Here is a 20,591-nt window from a genome sequence, read left to right as displayed (position 1 = left end):
CAAAATCTAGGCTATGGAATGAACAAGTGGGAAACCTAATCCACCAAAGCATTACCGACGCTGGGTAGTGATACATGTTTTTAAAGTTGGGGGGAGGGGGGAGCTTGCAAGTTACGTGGTGGTTTACCCTATTTGATCTCTCGGTCCGCGAAGCTGGTGGCTTCCCCATGAGTGGTGTGCCTCCGATGCCTTTTCCGTTTATGTAAGGGCCTCTGTGTGCCAATAGCTGAGGTTAGGCAGCAGGACTGACAAGAACATGATCTCCCCAGGTGCCACATGCTGATAGAATTCATGTGCCCTTCTACCTTTCCCCCCGCCAGGAATTGACCCAAGAATGCGGAGAGAAAAAAACCCAGTATGACAGCTGTGCAGCAGGCCTGGAGAGCAACCGTTCTGCACTGGAGCAGGTAGGAAGGCAGGCAGGACAGAGCTGCCCTTCCATATCTCATCAGCTTGGTTTTACATGCGCTCAGGCTTACCCCACTTGGCCCACACAGGTGGGCAGGGGGCAGATGGTTGCACCCAGGCATTCTGCCAGGTGCAGACATGTGGCAAAATGGTTGGCTGCATCCACCCCTGGACCAGTTAAACTTAACAGCAATTATTTTGCTTGCTTTGGCTGAAGAGGAAGCAATTAATTCATCAGTGACTGTTGACAACAGGCGCTCTTTCCTTGAAAATGGCCTGATGTTGCAGGCTTTTTGTCATCATACATGTTAAAAATGTGCGCTTCCTGCTTTAGGAGGTGAAGGCCCTTCATGAAGAATGTATTCAGGAGGAAAGCCGCTATCATCACATCAACTGCATGAAAAAGGTCGGTCTGAAAAAGGTTCTTTTGTAGTCATTCAGTATGATGCTGCTGCTTCCATGGGAAGGGCAGTTGGTATCTAAATTCAGGTGTTTCTTCTTAGATCCTAGAAGTCAGCCTTCAGCGCGCCAAAGACGAGATGAAGCTGTATGTTTCTTCAGATATGCAGGAAAGAAGAAAGGCAATCAGGTATTTACTCATTTTCTTACATTTATATCCTGCCTTCCTTCAACCTGGAACCCGAGGCATCACACACATGCTCCCCAGGAACATCCCAAGTACTGGTCAGTCCCAGACATGCTTAGCTGCAGCAAGAGGTTGGGCTCACTAGTGCCTTAAGACCATTCCCTGGAAACCAAGCCTGATGAGGAATGGTTGAGGGAACTGAGTGTGCTTAGCCTGGTAAAGAGGAGACTGAGAGGAGAGAGGAGAGCCATCTTCAAATACCTCAAAGGCTGTCCCAGTGGTGCTAGCTTGCCCCCACGGCTGTGGGTGCCTGGGGCCGCTAAGTCAGCCCACCCACTGGCGCATGCACACTACATCAGCTACCTTGGTGTGCTGACATCACTCACGCACATAGTGGCAGCCTTATGACGTGTGCACATGCTCCCACAGCATGCACATGGCCCCCACCACATTTTGTAGGTGCCCTGCCCCCCCCATTTAAAATGTTGTGGGGGGCTAGGGCACTCATGGCCCCAGGGAGTTGAGGTGCCTGGGCTGCCACATGGAAGAGGGAGCAAGCTTGTTTTCTGCTGCTCCAGAGGGCAGGACCCAAACCAATGGATTCCAGTGACAAGAAAGGTTATTAAGACTCAACAAGAGGAAGAACTTTCAGACAGTAAGAGCTGTTCAACAGGGGAATGGACTCCTTTGGGAGGTGGTGGACTCCCCTTCCTTGGAGGTCTTTAAGCAGAGGTTGGGTGGCCACCTGTCACAGATGCTTTAGCCGAGATTCCTGCATTACAGGGGGTGGACTAGATGACCCTTGGTTCCTCTTCCAACTATACAATTCTATGATTCTATGATATACTTGGGACTGTGATTTAATTCCAAACAATTTTTCAGAAATGGAGGTGTAATTTAGTCTTGAACTAGAAGAAACTGAGCATGTTAAGTTTTTGTGGAATTCTTTGTTCCCTCTGCTTAACAGTCTCAGCAGTGACACTTCTTGTTTGCTGTGGCTCCATTTAAGATTCTCTCCATAGGAAAACAGGACTGTGCGCACACACACACACACACACACACACAGAGAGAGAGAGCACTCATTGAAGAACAAAATACTGTTTATGTCGCCTGTTGATCTCATGAGTCTCCATTTATGGTGGTTAAATCGGGGAGCAGCCAGGAACAGATAACAAACCCCTTGCAAATATATGGAGAGATGTAATCCGTGTCAGTGGAGGAAAGAAGTTGAATGCTGAGCAAAGAACTAGTAGGAATAGTAAAGCTAGAGTGGAAATGAGAGGACAGTTGCAGTGGAAGTTAGTGGATGAACACTGAGAGCGTTTCTCTGCTCAGTGGGTTTTGTTCTCAGTCTGTCTGCTGTAACCTACTTCTCAGACCTTGGTGTGCTATGGTGGCTACTTCACAAACTTTGTATGTACTGTATTTAGAATCCCAAGCTTATTGGGGCCACTGTGGATTGCCTGCTATCTAGGTGCTTACAGTGGTTAATTGCAGAGAAGGAAGAGCATGTCAGAGGCTGGGTGTCCAGTGCTCATTCCATCCAATCCTAAGAGGCCACAGGGTTTATTCTGTTCAATCTTCTTCCTGCCCAAGTCACTCACTTGTCTGTTCCCCATGCTGCAGACAGGGGCAGTTCTGTGAGCAGCAAGAGCTATGAAGAGGCTTTGATAGGCAAACAAACCAGGAGAGTGCAAATTCTCTTGGAAATAAGCAGAGGCTTTGATAGGCAGAAATTCAATAAGTGCAGGATGGAAAGAGAAGGCAGATTTCTAGAAATCCTTTCAGGGCTGAATGTCTCTTCTTGCGAGCACTGGAATGTAAACTGAGCTCAAACAACCCATAAGCAGAACCTCAGTTTACTAATGAACCAAAAATGCCCTAATTCTGGTCCCCATCCTCTGTTCCATGGAGTCAGTACCGAGGAATGTGAAAAGTTAATTTTGTTCTCTAAAAATAGTTTTAACTTTCAAAATTAAGTTGCATTCTTTCCAGACATCATTATAAATAGCAAAAAAAAAACAACCTTACCCCCCCCCCGACATTCAGAAGTTTAGTTTTCTGTTGTCTGTTTTTTCTCCTTCCAAGTCTTGGGACTAAAGAGCAATTGGTGAACCTAAAGTGATGGGGAAGGATGTCAATCGATGTGCATTCTCTTGGGGGCAATTGAGGTCGTCTTGGCCCTGGCACAAATTACAGCAGCTGCATGCAGGTTATGAGAAAGATGGATATCCCGGGCTGCAAGGGTAAACCTGTTCCAGGCGCAAATCCCATTTCCCATAGGACATGCAATATATGGGGTGGGAATGTGTAAATGGCTGGCACAGGCCCTGGAGACAAGAGCAAGTTCCCAGTAGTCTTGGCTGGGGTGGGGGGAGCAAATGAGGAATCCTATCCTGCCTTCCCCAGTGGAAAGCTACAACACCCGCCTGAGAGGATTTATAGTTCTTAAGATTCCCAGCTGGAAGAATTTTCTGTCCCAGGCTTCCAGTCCTTGGATCAGCCCCCTTTTAGTCAACTGTTAAACTGCCATTTTGCTCAGATGACAGAGCCAAGAGTTGCAATGATTTCAGTGAAGTCAAAGGACCATTATAGGCTGCTGAGGTAGGAGGGTTCAAGTTTGTTGTTTTTCTACCATCCAGTGAATTCCTTTGGGGTTTTCAGCTTATCTTGGTGACTCACAGATTTATAGAAGCTTAGATGTGTGAAACTAGTGTCCTTCAGGGCATAGTCTAGTAGGCTTTACATGCAGGACTAAGGTAAAGGTAAAGGTACCCCTGCCCATGCGGGCCAGTCGTGTCCGACTCTAGGGTTGTGCGCTCATCTCACTTAAGAGGCCAGGAGCCAGTGCTGTCCGAAAACACTTCCAGGTCACGTGGCCAGCGTGACAAAGCTGCTCTGGCGAGCCAGCACCAGCGCAGCACACGGAACCGCCGTTTACCTTCCCGCTAGAAAGCGATACCTATTTATCTACTTGCACTTAAGAGTGCTTTCGAACTGCTAGGTGGGCAGGAGCTGGGACCGAAAGACGGGAGCTCACCCCACCGCGGGGATTCGAACCGCCAACCTTGCGATCAGCAAGTCCTAGGCACTGAGGTTTTACCCACAGCGCCACCCGCGTCCCTTTACATGCAGGACACTCATCTCCAAATCCCCCTTGGCCATATAGCTCTCTGCCAGGCTTCGGAAAAATCATTCCTAGTCAGTGTAATCTACCTTATAAGATGGTGACAAATGGAATATAATAGGTTTTTATCACTTTCCTAGACCCTTGAAATAAGACAGGAAAGATATACAACAAATATGTGTTTTAACAGTAAAAAATAATAATAATGAATCATCTACTCAAGAGTCCATTGGAACTGTGACTAAAAAGCCTCAGACCCTCACCTGCAACATGGGTATAATGATATGGAGCTGCCTTACAGGGCTCTTGTAAATTTGACTGGCACACAAAGTAAGCACTACTTTGAACACTCTAAAAGTGCTGGGGTGTATGGGGTGTTAAGGGCGGGACAGTACCTCTGGTGGGGGACACATCATGCTCCTTCTGCAGTAGTTTGTCCGCCATTGGTCCCCACCCTGCATTCAGCTCTCACCTGTGGCTCCTAGAAGCTGTCAGCATACGACAGTAGCCACAATTCCAGGAAACAACTTCAACTGGCCGGCAGAACCAGGTAAGGGGAACCCATGGCTCTCAAACCCTCAGTGAGTCAGGAACTTCCCCTGCATGTGAAGACAGGCTCTGGCAGATTCAGTGGATGAGGCCAATAGTGGGTCTAACAGCAAGAAGGCAGTTTATGCACGTGCTGTAGAGGGAAATGAGGGGCAGATGGGGCTCAACAACATTGGAAGGTAGCTCATCTAGGAGAAGGAAAACTCTGATCCTAGACTTCCGCTGCGTTGCAGCTATACACAACTGTGAGAAAGGCTTTGAGAGTAAACTCCAAGGAAAAATCAATACCTGCTGCCTTGCGGGACATCTTTGGAAGAAGAAAGGGTTAAGGAGTAAACCCTACACAAATCTGGAGTGGAGTCCCTAAAACAGTTGGATGGTGCCTTCCAGCAACTCCTGCAGCCAAGCCGATGCTGAACATATTGCTCTGCTTTCCTTTGGACCACATCAGTGGAGCCAAGAGTGGGGGTCCTGTCGCCTAGCAACCCAGGCTTGCTCCCCAGAGAGGAGCAGTCACGAGTTACTGGTCTCTGCAGCCACAGCAGGTGCCGTGATTCTCCAGCATTTTGACTTCACATCCGCAGGTTTTTTGTAAATAATGTGTATGTGCGTATGTATGTGTTTATTTTATCTTCTTCTTTAGGGAACAATACACCCGGATGATCACGGAACAAGAAAACCTTGGAAAGGTAATAATAGGTTATTATTTTAAAAATATTCCCTTTCAGTTTTAGAAATGCTACATTTCATGCCTGTCATTAGTTTATTCTGGTCCTTATGCACAGCCTCCCAAAAACCATTCTGTTGCAGCTCGGAGAAATTGGCTTCTCAAAATAAAATAGAGAAACAATTCTGAAGTCGGTTTCCTATAGATAATGCTTAAGCTGCTTGACTATCTTTTGCAAACAGCACATTCCCCAGGAACCCCAGGGATAAGATATTGTAATGCAGGCGACACTTTGCTAGATCAAATTTGAAGTGGTATATACAGAAACTGGCTGAAGATGATACATTTCCCAGCTGTTGTCCTTGGTGTTTTTATAGAAAGTAACTGAAGTGCTTTTGAGATAGCTGCGTTGACTAAGACCCTTGCTGAGTTCTGTACATTTTTAATTGTCTTCTGTAAAGTTCAGAATTGCACAAATAATTCCTTTTTCTTAACTTCTTTCTTTAACGTTTCCCTTATAAATTCAGTTATGCAAGTGTTATACTTTTAAGGACAGAATTCCTTGTAAGATTAATTTCATTTTTTCTTTATGTTCTAGAGTTAGTCTGGTGTGTTGGTGAGAGGGTCAGACTAGGACATGGGAGGCTTTAAATCCCAACTCAGCCATGAAGCTCACTAGGATGACCAGCCACTGTCTTTCAGCCTAACCTCTACCTTACAGGGTTGTTGTGGGGATTAAATGGGGGGGGGGGGGACCATGTGTGCCACCTGGAGCTCCTTGGAGAAAAAGGTGGGGTATAAATGAGGTTCTTGTTGTTATTATTCATTCCAGATTACAAAGCAGACTACAGAGCAGTGACTAATATGTTTGTAGTCCTGATAACAGTTCATTTTGAATTGCCTTTTAACCCTGTTTTAGATCTTCTTTGCAGAATTGTCATCAAAAATTGTCTTCTATTATTTCAACATACACAAAAAACACACACAAAACATACACAAAACACTTAATCTATGTGGTTTTTTTAGTGCTAAGCATGGAGCTCAGATTTAGGGGACAGGCTGTAGCTCACAGGTTGAGCACTCTGCATATGCATGCTGAGTTCTGCCCCAACAGTGGCTGCCCCAGTCAATTCAGGATCTTGTAATGCCATGCAGACCAAGTAGCAGCAATTGAATTATTATTATTAATATCCCACCCATTGGCTGGGTTTCCCCAGCTTCTCTGGACATCTTACAGCATATATAAAAACATAATAAAGCATTGTTCTCCAGACAGCTTACAGCATATATAAAAATGTAATAAAGCATCAAACATTAAAAACTTCCCTAAACAGGGCTGCCTTCAAATGTCTTCTAAAAGTTGTGTAGTTGTTTATTTCCTTGACATCTGGTGGGAGGGTGTTCCACAGGGAGGGTGCCACTACTGAGAAGGCCCTCTGCCTGATTCCCTGTAACTTCAGTTCTCGCAGTGAGGGAACCACCAGAAGGCCCTCGAAGGAGGACCTCAGTGTCCTGGCTGAACGATGGGGAGACGCTGCTTTGGGTGTACTGGGTCGAGGCCAGGCTCTCTTGTTCAGAGAAATAAATGTTTGTGCCCCACTGTGAGCTAACTGTTGTAACTCTGAAACATTTCTTGGAATGATTTGGACTGTTCCTTTGAGTAACAGAAACTGCGAGAGAAGCAGAAGAGTGTGCGGGAAAGCCACGGTCCAAATCTGAAGCAAGTGAAAATGTGGCGAGATTTCCAACTGCTCATGGAGTGCAAGAAGGAATGTTTCCTCAAGCAGCAAAACCAAGCATCCATTGGCCAGGTTATTCAGGAAGGAGGAGAGGACCGGCTGGTCTTGTGAATCAAGCTGTTTGGTATCCCAGCCATACTGAGCATCAGCTCTGTTGTGAAAATTGGTCTAGTTCTACAACTGTTTTTACAAAAGTTAGATTTCTGGTTGCTGTTGTTGAGGGGCTCAGCTGCTGTTCAACTACAACGGCTGCTTGGAAAAGTCCCAGCCTAAATAGAATGGCAATGGTTTCCCAGTTTGACTGGGAGCCTTTTCAGCCACTCCTTGTATTAAAGAGAGAAAATAACTCTCATTCTACAGGTACTGCAGATGCAAAGTTGCTCTATCACTTGGAGGCCAGTTTAAGCAGTGGGACGGGCTCCGTGTTCAATTACTGCATTGAAATGGGCTTATGGGCAAAGGTCTAGTCCATGTGTTGAGCTGAAGGCTGGCTGTTTTCACAGAGAAACCAAGATAAATGATACTCCCTCCCCAGGCCCAAAAAAGTTGGGAGTTCTAATTCTGCAGCTTCTACAGCCAAACAGCAGAATATACTGTGACACAGAGCCAAACTGGCTTGCAAGAAGTCCACTCACCCCACTTAGTCATGCACAAACCTGGTATATTGCTTCCTCTTGGTACTGGGGAAAGAATGCTCATTTATCTTCCAAGGGCAGAGCAGGGCTTAAAATCTCAGCACGTTTCTTAAACATGCATTTTTTGCATCAAAGTATGTGCAGGCCTATAACTTCATCGGGTGTCATCTTTAAATGGCCACTCCCCCTGGAGAGCTGCAGTGGAGTATAGAAGCAACAGGCAAAGCTTGCTTTGGGGAAGCAAAGTGTGGCCAGTTGATACAAGAGCCTCTGATCCCTGCCATTAGACTTCTCATGAGTCTGCCTGGCTCCCTTGAGATAAGCAAAAGGTGTGTAAGGAAAATTTACTAGTTGGACTAAAACTAGTAAATTTAGTCCTTGGACTAAAACTGAGGTGCAGGAACTTCCAGAAGTTTCCTTGCTTCTCTTAGGCCTTTGACCTATAGCGAAGTCATTTAGAAACATATGAAAAGGAGTTATTCTAACCTTTTCTAGCTTTGTTAGAACAATGGCATTTTAACATTCCCTGTAAATTTCTGCTCTCTGCCTAATTTTTCCTGGTTGATATTAAATTAATGTATTTCATTAATGTAGCCACAGAGACAATAAAGTCTAACATTCACATTGTTATTCTTCTGTACGCTTCTTCAGTTCCCCATTGTCCATACTTAATAAAGAACAGGAGTTTATTGGTTGTCAGGCTCCACTTCACCTCTCAGAGTTACTCTTTTGAGAAGCCAAAAGGCTTTGCTTTCTGACTCGGGGCCAAATGCTGTCAGCATCTGACCCTTCTGCGTCAGATATGGAACAGGTGATCTTAAAAGAAACCATACACAGAGTCCAAGACCTTGCTGCTCTAGTGTCTTACTCTTTAACAAGAAATGGTGTGACAAAGTTAAATCGATTTGAATCGGGAGCTATAAACCCTCGCCACCTCCACCAGTGAGAAAACATGCATTACTGAATGAAAAACTAGGGAGCCATGGAAAGAGCAGGCTCTGAAGAGTGTACATGAGTTATGGACCTGTTTTCAACCACCTGTTTGTTGCATTTATGCTTTACATTTTTAGATAAATTTCCCCCCACTCTTACACTTGTACACCTAAAAATTGTGAGATCTGGGTTGGTCTCATCTCTGCTAGGTACTGTGGTTGTGCTCCACTTCCTCGACTCCATCCTTCCCTACTCTCAAATGAAAATTGCAGTCTGCAACATGTGGTTTTGTGTGGGCAAATGTGATAAACTTGTACAGTTCTTAAATGTATAAAATATATGTCAGAAATTATTTGAAAACTTTCATTTCCATACGATGCAGATGTAATGCAAATATGCTTAATTTGAATAGTTTTTCTGAAAAAGAATTTGATATTTGCAGGACCAAAATGTGATTTTAACCCTGAAGACTTGAGTGATGGAGTCATTAGCACACTCATGTCTGCAAAATCCTGGTATTCCTTGTTCATTATTCCTTTTGCTGGTGGAACCAACAGTAAAGTGTCTGAGTTTTCAAAGGAAGGATCAGTCAGCCGGTTTCTGAAACTTAGGTCTCTGGGGGAGATAAATTAAGCAGGGTCTAATTTAAAGCACAGTTGGAGGAGAGGAAAGGGTTAGCATGCTTCTAAGTGTGAGAAAATGTATTTGGTGGGAGGAGAGAAATGTAAATAGCTGGTGCCCAAGGCAATCTCAGTGGAAATAGAGCTGCAAAGTAGCTCTGATTCTGCCTCTGAGGTATTTTTTGAGGCCTAAATAGCAGCTTGATGGGACTTGGGAGGTTCACTGCCATTTGAAAATCCACCCCGGAGCCCTTAAATCATATTTATTACCCACTAAATCATTTAGCCATCCTACGACACAGCCTGGGGCCACAGCAGTGAGCACTTTTGAAATCTCAGGCCGGTGGTTAGAAATAAGACTGAAATTCCCTTTCTGGCTTCTCGTGTCAACAACAGAGAGATTCAAGGAAGATTTGGGTTGTAATTTGCTTTCTCTCCCCCCCCCTCCATCTGCAGAAAGTAGTCAGATTGTAACATCTGTTGACATTATGCAGATAAGGTAAGAATGCCAGTTGCTGGAAACCCTCTTGCCCTGTTTGTGGGCTTCCCCTGGGGGCATCTGCTTGGCCACTGGGAGAACAGGAGGCTGGACTAGATGGGCCACTGGCCGGGTGCAGCAGCCAGGCTCCTAAGTACTTATCCAGGCGCTCACCATTGATGGGGAACTTCAGAGCCTCTGTGCTTTCTTGCAGGGGAGGGGGTCTTCAACTTCAAACCAGACTGGGGCCAGACAGCTGTTCAAGTGGAGTATTCTTCCTTCAGCACTGGCAATGGAACAGTGTTTTCATACAGAGACATTCTGTCACACAGACACCTAAAATCCCAGGTGGAGATTTATCAACTCAGTGAGAACTAGACCCAAGCGCCCTTGCGAATGTAGCTCAGGAGCATCCTTGTAATCTGCTTAATGTGCCTAGTGTAACGGCCAACATCACCAAAGAGGATGTGTCCAGTTTAAGAAAATAATACCTTTGTCACGAACTCTCCAGGTAGCCTGGCATGCTCATCATCAGCTTCTTCCCCCTCACCTTCAACGTTTCCTGGACAGAGACAACTGTTAACATGCTCTGGTCACATCCATAAAGTGCTGCAGTTTCCGAGGCAGTATGCCTCTAGATACCAATTGCTGGCAACTACAGGATGGAAGATGGAACGCGGGTGGCGCTGTGGGTTAAACCACAGAGCCTAGGACTTGCTGATCAGAAGGTCAGCGGTTCGAATCCCCGCGACGGGGTGAGCTCCCGTTGCTCAGTCCCTGCTCCTGCCAACCTAGCAGTTCGAAAGCATGTCATGTGCAAGTAGATAAATAGGTACCACTCCGGCGGGAAGGTAAACAGCGTTTCCGTGCACTGCTCTGGTTTGCCAGAAGCGGCTTAGTCATGCTGGCCACATGACCCTGAAGCTGTACGCCGGCTCCCTCGGCCAGTAAAGTGAGATGAGTGCCGCAACCCCAGAGTCAACCATGACTGGACCTAATGGTCAGGGGTCCCTTTACCTTTACCTTTACCTTTACCTTTACAGGAGGGACGAGTGCTCCTATGATTGGGCCCTGCTTGTGGGCATCTGTTTGGCCTCTGTGGGAGCAGGATGCCGGACTCTTCTGTATGTTTTTAAGCTTCCGTTGCATCTGCTTGTGTAAGGCTCACAATTTTTTGTTCTGCAAAAAAGACCTCTGCTCCCAAGGAGGGGGGCAATCTAAAATTGAAAGTGGGAAAGAAGAGTAGCAAAGTTAAAATGGGTGTGAATGCAGTTCTAGTCAAGCTTGGCTACAGTTGGAGGTAAGGATTTAAGGAGTTGAAGCCAGAGGTCTCTCAGAAAAGGTAGGTTTTGAGGCAGGAGTTGAAGGGAAGGGACAGCAGGAGATTTGATAGGAGATGGAGTCAGTGTCCATGGAACCACCTCTAAACCACACAGCCCCAAAGTGACAGCACATCTCAAACACATGCATTTGTGATCATCTTTCCTCAACATACTCTGCAAACTGAAGTGCACCTATAACTGTTAGAGCATCTGTATGCTTCCAGCAGGTTAGCAGACAAGCTTTGCAAAAGCCCTATTGAAATGAACCTTGACTGAAGCTTATGATTCATTTAAGGTTTAGAGGAGCAAGCAAGAGAGTAGAAGTCTCGATCAATTTCTGGACTTAAAGAACAAAACAGAAAAAATCTCAAAATGTTTTACTGATGCTTATTGGAATGGTGTCTGTGGCACAGTTTCTTTTGCCCTAATGCAAAGAGAAATATATATATATAAAGGCAGAGGAGGTTTTTCAGTAGCAGCACTTTTTGGATTGCACCCCAAAACGCACCATGCTGCTTTCTCAGAGGTCCATTGTCCCTGCTGCGTCATTCCTGCTGCCCTCCAGAAGGGCAAACTGATTACGCACTTCAGCAGCATCAGAAATGACTTTCTCAGCTGAAGCAGAAAATTATAATTATCCAAATAAAAGAAAAACTGAAGGAAGGGATAAAGTGGCTATCTTTAGCTTCTGTGCAAGTGGACAGTCAATAATGTGACTTTAATGGTTTTTGTTCAGTGACTATTTTTTCCAACCTGTTAGAGATTTGATAGGCGTTTCATGGGAGGAGAGTGGGAGAATTCTGACAGCTCCTTCAGCTTATCGCTTTTCCTATTAGCATTAATACTCTAACCAGCTAATACATGAGATTACACACAGCTTGGAAAATCACCTGCTTCTTACTGGTGACGTTCCAAAGAACATGTAAGAAACAATTTAGTGTCTGTTAAATGTACATTTTGAATATCCTGAACCCCTGGGAGCCTGCTCATATGTGACCACATATCCAGGAATAGCTCACTTCTGCATTAGAATCATAGAATCATAGAGTTGGAAGAGACCACAAGGGCCATCGAGTCTAACCTGCTGCCAAGCAGGAAACACCATCAGAGCACTCCTGATATGGTTGTCAAGCCTCTGCTTAAAGACCTCCAAAGAAGGAGACTCCACCACACTCCTTGGCAGCAAATTCCACTGTCAAACAGCTCTTACTGTCAGGAAGTTCTTCCTAATGTTTAGGTGGAATCTTCTTTCTTGTAGTTTGGAGCCATTGCTCCGTGTCCGCTTCTCTGGAGCAGCAGAAAACAACCTTTCTCCCTCCTCTATGTGACATCCTTTTATATATTTGAACATGGCTATCATATCACCCCTTAACCTCCTCTTCTCCAGGCTAAACATGCCCAGCTCCCTTAGCCGTTCCTCATAAGGCATCGTTTCCAGGCCTTTGACCATTTTGGTTGCCCTCCTCTGGACACGTTCCAGTTTCTCAGTGTGAAGACTGAGGCAAAGAAGGCATTGAGGAGTTCAGCCCTTTCTGTGTTCCCTGTTTGCATTTCACCATCTTCTCCTCTGAGTGACCCCACTGTTTCTTTGTTCTTCCTTTTGCTACGAACATACCCATAAAAGCCTTTTTTGTTGCTTTTAACCTCTCTAGCAAGCCTGAGTTCATTCTGTGCTTTAGCTTTTCTGACTTTGTGTCTACACGTGCTGGCTATTTGTTTGAATTCCTCTTTGGTGGTTTCCCCCCTTTTCCATTTTTTGTACACATCCTTTTTTAAACTTAACTCAGTTAAAAGTTCTTTAGATAGCCACCCTGGCTTCTTTAGGCACCTTCCATGTTTCCGTCTCATTGGTATTGCCTGAAGTTGTGCTTTTACTATCTCCCTCTTAACAAACTCCCAGCCATCATGACCTCCCTTTCCTTTTAGTATTACTGTCCATGGGATCTCACCCAGCACTTCCCTAAGTTTTATGAAGTCGGCTTTCTTAAAGTCAAGAAATTGAGTCCTAGTATGCTTGGCTGCTCCTTTCCGCTGTATAGTAAACTTCAGAAGAGCATGATCACTCGCGCCTAATGATCCTTCCACTTCTACCCCACTAACCAGGTCATCAACATTGGTTAGGACCAGATCTAAAATGGCTGTTCCTCTTGTTGCTTCTCCCACTTTCTGGACAATGAAGTTGTCTGCAAGGCCAGTGAGGAATCTGTTTGACCTTATGCTCTTGATTTGTTTGACCTTATGCTCGGTGTATAATTTGTTTATACACCGAGGGGGTTAAAAAGAAATTGCAGTGAGCCGTTTGGCAATAAGTGCAGGGACATTTAGATGTAATAATGTCTTTAACTGAGTCTGAAGTCCAATTTAAACATGGCAGCAGACAAGCCTATAAAGATTACCCATTTGGGGTCCCAGGCACCTTGTGGCACATCTAAACCAGGTCTCCATCTGCCAAGTGCAGATAGTTAGCAAGTCAGCACAGCATCTGCCCAGGCCACAAATCCCTGGCGTGTTAATTCTTCAGGTGAGGCAACTGGGCTTAGACATGATACTTCGCACATGGGACTCTGCAAGGGGACATTATTTAGGGAAGTTTTTAATGTTTGATGTTTTTAATATTCTGTTGGGAGCCGCTCAGAGTGGGGGAGGCCCAGCCACATGGGTGGGGTGTAAGTAATAAATTATTAATATTTATGAATACCCCAGCATGCCCTCACCTTTAAATCAAGCCTCTATCTCAAGAGGGGATAGTCCTAGATCTGTCATGGATGCTTTAGCTGAGATTCCTGCCTGGCAACGGCTATTAGCTATGATATCTAAATGCAACCTCCATATTCAAGTACTGTCTGCCCACTATTGGAAACAATACTGGGCTATATTGGCTTTTCTGATCAAGCAGGTCTCTCCTACGTTCCATTATATTCTTACTGTGAATCTCAGGTGCTGAGGTCAGTCGGCCGCCTCCTCCCTGCTTTGCATGAACGTTTCCAGAGTCATCTGGCCGGCCATTGTTTGGATGGAATGCTGGACAGTGCCAGACCTTTTTCAGCTGACATAGCAAGGCAGTTCTTCTTCTTTGGCAATCACTCGTAGCCGAATAAGATTGTCTTCCATAAACACGGTTTTAACAATGAGTCTGTAAGTGACTGTGGAGGCCACTTCTGGATCCACACGTCCTTCCACGGTGGGGACATTTGTTCCCGGGCGGGAGTTGATCACGGTGAGGGTTTGCCAAGCGTGCCTTCCTCCTAGCACATTTCTCCCTTGTGTCCTGAGTTTGAGTGTCTTCAAAGCCCATGACACCTTTGGTAAAGGCTGTTCTCCAACCGGAGCGCTTGCAGGCAAGTGTATTCCAGTTGTCGGTGTTTACACTACATTTTTTTAGATTTGCCTTGAGACAGTCTTTAAACCTCTTTTGTTGACCACCAGCATTACGCTTTCCATTTTTAAGTTTGGAATAGAGTAGTTATTATGTACAGTTGTTATGTACCTATGAAATAATAAACCATAAAACCATGTACTTTATGCAAATAATATCTACAGATTGTGCATAAACTACTCACTTCATTGAGCTGACTTGAATTGATTAAAGTGCTTAGTTCACATGTTGCAGTTTTCAAATTACTTTTTTTCTGTTATAAGATATGCCTTCAGTTTAAGTCATTTAGTGACAGGTAATCTAGGACTACAAATGTGCTGAGTGAGAGAATAATTTTACTTGAATAAAACATTTTTGGACATTTCTCGGCAGTTTCAAATAAGCAAAAAATATTTGACTGTTGACTGCCATACAAGGCTGGAAAATAAACATTCGGCACCCAAACTGCAGTGTTCAGACAGGCCTAGAGCATGAGCATAACTTGCCCTGCACCGCTGTGCTTCATTATGAAGAGCCTTCGGCTACATGAGCTTGCAACTGTTATGGTATTTTCCTGCATCAGTTGTGAGGGAAAGCCTTCAAAGTGCCCAACAGTTTGGGATAAAACTTGGGTTCAAAAATTCCCACACAGCATGATGAATTCAACAGGGTGAGCTTATTTTTAATTGATTTCATTTCAGAATTTATAAACCAACCTACAGAGAATACCCAAGTGGTGTACAAAAACAACATAAATCTAATACAGATCATAAAACAGTATTGATACCTAAAAACCAACAAGAATTTAGGGGCTGATGGGAGCAGAGCCACAGTCTCCCTCTCCCTGATATAGGTGCTTTATACACAAGTAAAAAAAAGCTTTGCATCTATCCCTGTAGCAGAGTGGCAACTAGTGCAGCACATTTCAGCAGAGGTGTCAAAAGTTATTGATAGGTTGCCTTGAGTTAATCCTTATCTCCCAGCCCAACCAACCTTGTAGGATAGTTTTGAGGTAGAATTGGGCCCATCCCATGTACATTGCCCTGAGCTCCTGAAGGAAGCAGTGGGATACAGATACGGTGCCATTTAAGGATGTAAGTGGAAATCAGGAAACTTCCTTCCTTATTAAATTTGTATACTGTACCGCCCTTCATCCGAAGATCACAGGGCGGGTCACAACATTAAAAACACCAAATTTACTCCTAGGCTTTGACAAACAAATATTTTTAGATTAAAACTTGCTAGTGCAATTTATATAACCTTTGCCAGAATTAGCACCTTTCCAACAGACAAATAGTTGGAGCAAGACGCCCGGTATAACATCTTGGTAACTGACTGTTCTGTTTCCCATTTCCTTCATTTTCCCACTCCTCTGAAAACACTGCCTTTTAATTCTCTTCATGCGGAACCCATTAGCATGCACTTGACACACAGTAGCTCAAGCCTGCCTCTGTTTTTCCTCTCCCACAAATGTTCCCTGCCAGTGAATCTCACCAAATTAAACTGAAGATTCGTCTTAAAAACAACAGCTCTGCACATGTGGTATAGATACACACGCATGCATAGACGCACTGATGCAGATGTACGTGTCAAACCAAGGCAAATGTTATCTCCAGTAAAATAAATGAGTGTGGGCTTAGCCTTGGAATCCATTCTAAAGGCCAGCCATAGCACATGTGACGTCGTAATAAAAACCACAAAGAGCCTTGTGGCATCTTAAAGGCTATCAGTCTGGTGTATGATGCCATAAGCTTCCACAGAGCAGAGCCCACTACATGAAGCGTACCGTATTTTTTGCTCTATAAGACTCACCTTTTCCCTCCTAAAAAGTAAGGGGAAATGTGTGTGCGTCTTATGGAGCGAATGCAGGCTGCACAGCTTTCCCAGAAGCCAGAACAGCAAGAAGGATCACTGTGCAGCGATCCCTCTTCTTGTTCTGGCTTCTGAGATTCAGAATATTTTTTTTCTTGTTTTCCTCCTCCAAAAACTAGGTGCGTCTTATAGAGCGAAAAATTCTCCATTGGCAACCAGAAAGGTAAAGGTAAAGGACCCATGACAGTTAAGTCCAGTCGCGAACAACTCAGGGGTTGTGGCGCTCATCCCGCTGACCGAGGGAGCCGGTGTTTGTCCGCAGACAGCTTCTGGGTCATATGGCCAGCATGACTAAGCCGCTTCTGGCAAACCAGAGCAGCGCACGGAAACGGCGTTTACCTTCCCGCCGTAGCGGTACCTATTAACCAAGTTGCACTTTTTGGCGTGCTTTCAAACTGCTAGGTTGGCAGGAGGGGATTCGAACTGCCGACCTTCTGATCAGCAAGCCCTAGGCTCTGTGGTTTAACCCACAGCGCCACCAGCGTCCCATACATACATACACCCAAAAGACAGCTCATCTGAACCATCTCTGGGCTAACAATAAGTAAGAAGGCTGGAACTTGCCTCTTAAACGACCGTAGCAACTCCTAGGAGACCTGAACTCAGAACCCACAGTTGTCCCCACACAAAGGATCCAAGTGTGATTAGCACTGCAAGTTCCTGCAGGCCCAGAAGGTCTGGTCGGGTGGCAGAAGTCTCGGCTGTTCAGCCAGTGTGGACAGGATTACTACCAGATTGGCATTACCCTGCCCTGCACCCCAGCTGGCTCCCAGCCCAGTCCACCCTTCTGACTGGTCCACAGTCCTACATTAATGCTTCAAAGCTCAGTCTGAGTACTGAGCATTCTGGCTATGAATTTTGCCATGCAATACAAGATTGCGGTGCCTTGATGTGCTTCGTTGCCTTGGAGCCCAATGCATAAAACTGCTTTCCGAAACTTGATATTCTTGCCTCTCGCCCAGCTCCCTCTAAATACACAGATTACGTTTGGCTGGGAGGGGGGAGACCTTCACACTGGCTTGTACCCCGTGGTTTGCTTCTGCCTCCCACTTTGCAATCCCCCTATCCTCCACCTAAGGCAAATCAACATGATAGGGCAATTCTGACATAATGGCTCTAATGATATCCAGGTCAAACGAAAAGTGTTCTGTGAACGGCCCTGAGACCTCCAGGTATGGGGGGGGTATATAAATTCATGTTGACTTGGAACTAAGCCCCACTGAGTGAATGGAGCTGGCTCCAGGTAAGGGTGCATATTATTCCTGCCCAGGAGGGGGGCGGACTAGATTACCCTGTGGGTCCCTTCCGACTCCACAATCCTATGACTGCAGCATTAGTCTCCCTAGAGAGATTGTGTGGTTTTGCCCAAATGTGCCGTAACTCAGGGAGAGCAGGTGTCTGCAGGCAAAAAATATTCAGGACTGCACTGGTGGCTTCACCGAGCTGAGAAAGACTCTTGTTTGAGATGCTAAGGAGCTGCCAGCAGTCAGCCTAGCAAAACTGAGCAATACTGGGACATATGGTAGCTCTGCGTTCTGCAGGGGTGCACGAGAATATTCATTTCCTACTGCTGCTTCTTGTATGCCTCTGGACTCTTTAGGACTCACTCAAAATGCAATGAAATTAAAGAGGGAGAGATGGGTGAGGGGTCTGCAGCTTTGTTGCCCAGAACCATCAAGCCATGGAAAACATGTGGGTGTTTTTCTTTTTCTTTCTTTCTTTCTTTCTTTCTTTCTTTCTTTCTTTCTTTCTTTCTTTCTTTCTTTCTTTCTTTCTTTCTTTCTTGCCAGTGACTCAACTATGTCAAAACAAGTGGCCAGCTTTTATTCTAACACTTCTTGAAGGATTTGATTGAAACTCTGTATGTCCAGATAACATCCAACAAAGTGCCCCTCTTGCGTTTTGTTTCAAGATATTTTTGGAAACAGCACAAGTGACCTTGGAGCGCCAGAGCCCTGCTTTTCCAATTTAGGACTTTGTGGCTGGCCTACAGGGAAGAAGGATATTCTTAAAAAAAAAAAAAAAGGAATTGGTGTCCCCATCAAAATTCTCCCTACCCCTTCCAATTAATATATAGAAGCTATGTGGGATCCCTCCCACCCCCGGCATGTATATTTCCCCAGATATACTGATTTATTTAAGGACATAAATCAACAAAGCTACTTCTCAGTATATTTTCCCCAGAAATTTTCTGGCTTATATTTGTTTATTGCCAAAAGGTCCTTATGTAATTTGAATGGACTGGCGCTTAGTTTATCTACTGTTTTTCTTTTTGTGTTTAAGTAATCATAGCTAGGATTCTGCTGTCAAGCCAGTGACTTGATGTGAAGTCTAAATGAAAGCAGCTTATAATCTTAGCACAGGACGGCATAACAGGTCTGTCCCTTGTGGGAGCTGAGATCCATATTCATAGAAACGTTCCCAGTCCATGAGGATTGCACTGTGAAACCAAGGAATGGCCTTAGGGCATATGAGGCCACCACCTTGCCGAAGCTGAGCAGGCCAGAGCCAGGGCCTGCGGGAACTGCAGAGTTGGAAGGGACCCCGAGGGTCATCTAGTCCAACCCCCTGCAATGCAGGGGATCTCAGCTCAAGCAGCCATGACAGATGGCCTCCAGCCTCTGCTTAAAAACCTCCAAGGAAGGAGGTTAATCAATATCTGGATGGGTCTCTACCTGGGAACCACGTGTGTGCTACCTTCAGTAACAGAAGAAAGGCAGGATATACCCATAGCTGTCAACTTACAGATTTGAAAATAAGGGACTAGCAGCCTTGAAAATAAGGGACCAGCAGCCAAAATAAGGGACCTGCAGCCAAAATAAGGGACCTGCAGCCTCACCTGTTCCAGGCCCTCCAGTCTTCTTGTGCTCCTGCAGTCTGGTCAAACTCATGCTAGTAGCTTCAAGAACACTGTCCAACCAACTTTGTAACCAGAGGTTCAACTGAATAGAATCTGAATCACATGCACCACAAGGCCTATGCAGCCTCAACTTAAGATGGCTCCCCGGCCTGGCTTTGCACTGCAAAGTTTGCAGCAGCACGTGCAACAAAATGGCGTCCAGCATTCAAAAAACCCCTCAGCTTGCATTAACTAGCCACACACAAGGCATGTAAGCTCCACCCCCCAGTCATTCTTAGACTTCTTATTGGGTGAGCAGCACAGCCAAGCAATACAGTTGGAGCCTCCCTCCTCCCTGGCCGGCGGGAAGAGAGGGAGAGGAGCTGCTTCCTTTGAAATTTAAGGGACATCTTTTAAGGGACATTTAAGGGACATCCATCAATAAGGGACAGCAGCAGGACATGGTGCTGGAATAAGGGACTGTCCCTTCAAACAAGGGACACTTGACAGCTATGGATATACCAGTAAGACTATAGGAATCCAAATCTTTATTGCTTAGCCAGGAGTATACAGAAGTGCAACAAAAAGTAGAATGCCATTCAAAACATAATTAAAACTAAGTAATAGCACATATTGCAATATCTATTATAATAATAATTTCAAAATTATAGCACATATTACAGAAACGACACACTTTAGCAACAGAACTGACAGACCCCCTACTGTCTGATATATTGTGGAAAACGCCGAAACCTGTGTAAAACAGGTCTTTTATATCTAGGTAAACAGAGTTTCCATGCGCTCTGGCACTCGTCACGGTCCTCTGTGCACCAGAAGCGGTTTAGTCCTGCTGGCCACATGAGCCAGAAACCTGTCTGCGGACAAACGCCGTCTCCCTCAGCCTGAAGTGAGATGAGCACTGCACCCCATAGTCACTTTTGACTGGACTTAACTGTCCAGGGGTCCTTTACCTTTTTTTACCTTATATATAGGAATCCATTTATTACAATGATTGTGCAGGTCTGTAACTGGGTAATTTGTTTAACTTAATTTTTCTTTTATTTATTTTTTAACATCTGGTGGGAGGGCATTCCACAGGGAGGGCACTACTACCGAGAAGGCCCTCTGCCTGGTTCCCTGTGTTTAATTTTATTTAAAATAGTTCCATTCGACTTCCAAGGCTTAGGTTTGAAAGGGGCATATACCAAATTTTTAAATCCATACAGAAAATTAAAATCAGAGCAATGGTAAAAGGCATCAGCAATAAAAACTGTAAGAACAACTGCAGTGAAACATAGTCCAAAGCTGAAAATGCAAAACCCATTAAGGTTGCTCTAAAATGACCCTAAATGCCGTCAAAGCTCACACAAACAGCAATGTGTTAACCAGTACCTAAAGGTCACAGAGAAGAAAGACAGCTGGGCAAATGGACCGGAGTGAATGGGCAGCCAAAGCCCTGCC

At 45.0% G+C, this 20,591-nt stretch overlaps 1 protein-coding gene across 2 annotated transcripts in view; it reads left to right on the top strand.

The window, feature by feature from the left end:
- Positions 1-8,417, top strand: part of IFT81 (intraflagellar transport 81) — a 49,450-nt gene extending 41,033 nt beyond the window's left edge. For both annotated transcript variants that reach the window (XM_079957767.1, XM_079957768.1), the window contains exons 15-19: positions 321-407; positions 743-814; positions 912-997; positions 5,314-5,359; positions 7,005-8,417. In XM_079957767.1, coding sequence (XP_079813893.1) covers positions 321-407; positions 743-814; positions 912-997; positions 5,314-5,359; positions 7,005-7,187 — 474 coding nt within the window. In that variant the 3' untranslated portion in view covers positions 7,188-8,417. The remainder of the gene's footprint in view (positions 1-320; positions 408-742; positions 815-911; positions 998-5,313; positions 5,360-7,004) is intronic.
- Positions 8,418-20,591: the final 12,174 nt, after the last annotated feature.

The sequence above is a fragment of the Podarcis cretensis genome (assembly GCF_951804945.1).
Source record: "Podarcis cretensis genome assembly, chromosome: 16".
Taxonomy (NCBI): Eukaryota; Metazoa; Chordata; class Lepidosauria; order Squamata; family Lacertidae; genus Podarcis; species Podarcis cretensis.
The sequence above is the reverse complement of the archived record's forward strand: the minus strand, read 5'-3'. Positions and strand labels throughout refer to the sequence as shown.